At 39.2% G+C, this 4,686-nt stretch overlaps 1 protein-coding gene across 4 annotated transcripts in view; it reads left to right on the top strand.

Moving 5' to 3' along the window:
* The window catches only part of GNPTG (N-acetylglucosamine-1-phosphate transferase subunit gamma), a 26,698-nt gene extending 22,344 nt beyond the window's left edge, over window positions 1–4,354 (top strand). For all 4 annotated transcript variants that reach the window (XM_032789476.2, XM_032789475.2, XM_075061301.1 and 1 more), the window contains 2 exons: window positions 1,274–1,355; window positions 3,281–4,354. In XM_032789476.2, the coding sequence (XP_032645367.1) occupies window positions 1,274–1,355; window positions 3,281–3,405 (207 nt within the window). In that variant the 3' untranslated portion in view covers window positions 3,406–4,354. The remainder of the gene's footprint in view (window positions 1–1,273; window positions 1,356–3,280) is intronic.
* The last annotated feature ends 332 nt before the right edge of the window (window positions 4,355–4,686 follow it).

Below are 4,686 nucleotides of genomic sequence, written 5' to 3'. Positions count from 1 at the left end.
GGTCAAACTAGATGATCATAATGGTCCCTTCTGACCTTAAAGTCTATGAGTCTATAGTTTTATAGACCTCTTATCATATCTCCTCTTCATCATCTGTTTTCTAAGATGCGTAGTCCCAGTCTTTTTAATCTCTCCCCATATGGAAGTTATTGCATACCCCTAATATTTTTTGTTGCTCTTCTTTGTACCTTTTCCAATTTTAATATATATTTTTTGAGAATTGGGAACCAAAACTACATTCAGTATTCAGGGTGTAGGCATACTACGGATTTATATAGTAGCATTGTGATGTTATCTGTCTTATTACCCATCCTTTTTTGAATGCCTCTGCACATTGAGCAGATATTGTCAAAGAACTATCTACAATGGCTCCAATATCTCTTTCTTGAGTGGTAATAGCTAATTTAGAGGCCATCATTTTATTTGTATAGTTGATATTATCTTTTCCAATGTGCATTACTTTGCATGTATCAACATGGAATTTCATTTGCCATTTTGTTGCTCAGTCACCCAATTTTGTGATATCCCATTGTAACTCTTTCTGTCTGCTTTGGAATTAACTATTTTGAGTAATTTTGTATTGTCTGCCAATTTTGCCACCTCACTGTTTACCTTGTTGTCCAAATCATTTATAAACATGTTGGACAGCACTAGTCCCAGTACTGATCCCTGGGGGATGCCTTTATTTACCTCTCTCTTTTCTGAAAACAGCATTTATTCCTACCCTTTGTTTCCTGTCTTTTAAGTGGTTACTGATTGATGAGAGGACTTTTCTTCTTATCCTGTGACTGCTTATTTTACTTAAGAGCCTTCGGTGAGGGGCCTTGTCAAGTCTTTCTGAAAGTGCAAGTACACTGTATCCACTGAATCACCCTTATCCACATGTTTGTTGACCTCCTCAAAAAATTCTCATAGATTGGTGAGGCATGATTTCTCTTTACAAAAGCCATGTTGACTCTTCCCCAACAAATCGTGTTTATCTGTGTGTGTGATAATTCTGTTTTATACTGTAGTTTCAACCAGTTTGAATGGTACTGAAATTAGACTTACTGCCCTGTAATTGCCAGGATTGCTTCTAGAAACTTTTTTAAAAATTGGTAGCTATCCTCCAGTCATCTGGTAAATCAAGATTCCAAACATGTTTTTCTTCCCCCAGTGGCTGCCCTTATAACTATGGTTGGACGTTTTATACTCGATGCAAACTGAGTTTTTAAGTAGACATATGTATTTAGGCAAAACATATTGTCCGTTTTAAAAATATTTTTTATTCCAGGAGTACAAGAAACTTTCTGAAGAAATAAAAAGGCTTAAAGATTTATTAACTCAACATGTTGTTGTGTATGAAAGAAACACAGGTAAGTTCTTTGTGTAGTTCTTCTTTCTATTTCCTATCTATTTAGAACATGAATGCTCAGCTTTCTCTTTTTAAATGAAAAATATTGTTAAGATCAGGATAAACAAATAATCTTTCATCGGAGGGGGTCAAGCCCCACCGTAAAGCATATTGCATGTGATTTTGACTGAACAGACCCTTGACTGTGAGAACTTGTTTAAAAATATATGTAGGTTTTTGCTGGTGTCAGACTCTTCCTGTTGGTATGCATACTTCCACCTTTTCATGTTCTTGGTATGTATAAATATCTCCTGTCTGTGTGTTCCATTCTATGCATCCAAAGAAGTGGGCTGTAGCCCACGAAAGCTTATGCTGAAATAAATTTGTTAGTCTCTAAGGTGCCACAAGTACTCCTAGCCTTTACAATGGGACTGTAGCTGCTACCACTTCTATTTTGGTATACTTTGAGCTTCAGTCTCTGATTCTTCCTCCATGCTAAGTGTTAATGTCCACAGCATTCAAGACTAATATTTTCATCTCATTTCTCCCAACCACACGCCAACAATAAAATCTGCTCCCATGAGTATGTGAAATGTTCTCCTTTGGTGTGTGTAAAGTCTCCTGCTTCATACTTCATTCCACTCCTTGCTGGTCAGTTTCTTTCCTTCACTGGCCTCCGCTGCAGATATTCACCACTTGTCCCATGCTACTTCCTGGTTTGAAGAAGAGAGCAACAGCAGGAGGGTGGGTCCTGGCTGTGAAGAAGCAGTCTGGATTTACTCCAGGCAAGTTCCAGTCTCACCCTGCCTCCCAGGAACCAAGTTGCCTCATTCTTCTCAGTGCTTGTTCCCCAATTATCATGTCAAATTCCAATCCTTGTGTAATTAATTCCCTAAGTTCCACGTGATGCCCCTTGGGTATTTAGCTTCTTAAGGTGCACCTCTTTGTAGTTTATGTGTTCAGAGATTGGCATCTCAGTGAAATATTAGGCTGTAACCTAATGACTAGAACTAAGCAAGTGATATATTTGCATTTTGTAGTTCTTTTCTATGTGAGAAACTTTCATTTTCATTATGTGACATGAGTGACTTTTTTCAGGGAAAAACATCTTGTGTTGGAACGTATGCAGATTATAGATTTTGCTAATTAATATCCAGTTTAAACTATTAGTTACATAAATTACACAGGATTTCTGTTCACTGACTGGATAACTTGTGTAACCATATAGAGCAGAATTTGAATTGTATATTCAAGAGCAAAAATCACAGTTTGCATTGGATGACTTATTGTAACTCAACATCCAGAGGGGTAGCCTTGTTCGTCTGTATCCACAAAAACAACGAGGAGTCTGGTGGCATCTTAAAGACTAACAGATTTATTTGGGCTCAAGCTTTCCTGGGTAAAAAACCCACTTCTTCAGATGCATGGAGTGAAAATTACAGATACAGGCATAAATATATATTGGCACATGAAGAGAAGGGCGTTACTTTACAAGTGGAGAAACAATGTTGAAGGCCAGTTCAGTCAGGGTGGATGTGGTCCACTCCCAATAGCTGATGAGGAGGTGTCAATACCAAGAGAGAGAGAATTGCTGTTGTAGTGAGCCAGCCACTCCCAGTCTCTATTCAAGCCCAAATTGATGGTGTTAAGGGAGTGGCTGGCTCACTACAAAGGCAATTTTCCCTCTCTTGGTATTGATATTGGTGCCAATATATATTGTCTGTATCTGTAATTTTCACTCCATGCATCTGAAGAAGTGCATTTTTTACCCACGAAAGCTTATGCCTAAATAAATCTGTTAATCTTTAAGGTGCCAGCAGACTCCTCGTTGTTTTTGTAACTCAACAGTATCCTGTGACTTAATGTGACTAAGTAAAATCATGTGAATTGCAGCTTTTATTATGAAAAGTTAAGAAATAACTAACATTTTACAATTAAATATTTCAGCTGAAAATACAAGTGCTGAACACGTCATTCATAAAGTGGTGACTGCAAAGCCAAGTGTTCTGAATGGTTCAAAGGCTAAAGAACACCTACGGGAAGACACAGGCATTTGGAATGACACCTTTTAAAGAAATTTGTCTGGCTGATAAATATCAAGTTCATATAGACTAAAATATTGAGCAAATTGGATGTATATCATAGTACTAAGATAATTTAACAACGCTTTGTGACTATTTCTAATGCTCTATATTCTTGCCCTAAGGCAACAGAAAGAGAATGTTTGAGTTAAATTCTGGTGCTGCCATTGCAGACAGCTGTTGTAGTTCAGGTTACAAGGATGTTTAAGTTGTAAAAATTATCTTTGCTGAAACTGTTACCCACCATTGGGTCTGCAGACTCTACTTCTCCAATCTCAGTTCTGTGCTGTTTGCTTTGATCAATTATTGCACTAATTAGAGTGAAAGGTGATTGGTTGTATACCCAGCATCTGTATTTCTGCCTGATGTCGGGGGAACAGTTTTGTCCTCAAGTTTGGATGGATTACTAAACTTCTTAACCACTGATAGCAGGGGCAGCTTTTTGCCTTTGGGAAGGAGTAGTTCACACTGTACTTGCTAATCCTGTAGCAGCACTGATGAGGCTAGGAGGATGGAGTGATGTGGAACCTTTAGCCAGAGATGAACATGTGAGCAAAAAGCAAAATCTACCTTCTAGTCTTTCAGGTAGATTATATACAATATACTCCTATTTATCCAAAACGCTATTATCCAAACCTCTGCATTATCGAAATCCCTTCCTTGTCCCCCAGCATGAGATACATGCTCTCTGCAGCGTGTATCTTATGCGGGAGGATAAGGAAAGGATTCAGATAATGTGGAGGTTTGGATAATAGAGCAGACACTACTAGCCAGGACTGCAAGAAGGATGAGCCCCCGGCTGCAGAGAAGACCATCCTGCTGCTGAATGAGCCCTCTGCAGCTCTGCTGTCTTAGCCCCATTCACTCCCATGACAGCAGTGCTGCAGAGGGCTCATTCAGCAGCAGGATGGTCTTCTCTGCAGCCGGGGGCTCATCCTTCTTGCAGTCCTGGCTAGTAGTGTCTGCTCTATTATCCAAACCTCCACATTATCTGAATCCTTTCCTTATCCTCCCGCATAAGATACACGCTGCAGAGAGCATGTATCTCATGCTGGGGGACAAGGAAGGGATTTCGATAATGCAGAGGTTTGGATAATTGCGTTTTGGATAAATAGGAGTATATTGTATATAATCTACCTGAAAGACTAGAAGGTAGATTTTGCTTTTTGCTCACATGTTCATCTCTGGCTAAAGGTTCCACATCACTCCATCCTCCTAGCCTCATCAGTGCTGCTACAGGATTAGCAAGTACAGTGTGAACTACTCCTTCCC

The sequence above is a fragment of the Chelonoidis abingdonii genome, unplaced genomic scaffold (assembly GCF_003597395.2).
Source record: "Chelonoidis abingdonii isolate Lonesome George unplaced genomic scaffold, CheloAbing_2.0 scaffold0003, whole genome shotgun sequence".
Lineage (NCBI taxonomy): Eukaryota > Metazoa > Chordata > Testudines > Testudinidae > Chelonoidis > Chelonoidis abingdonii.
This window is presented reverse-complemented; position numbering and strand designations above follow the sequence as displayed.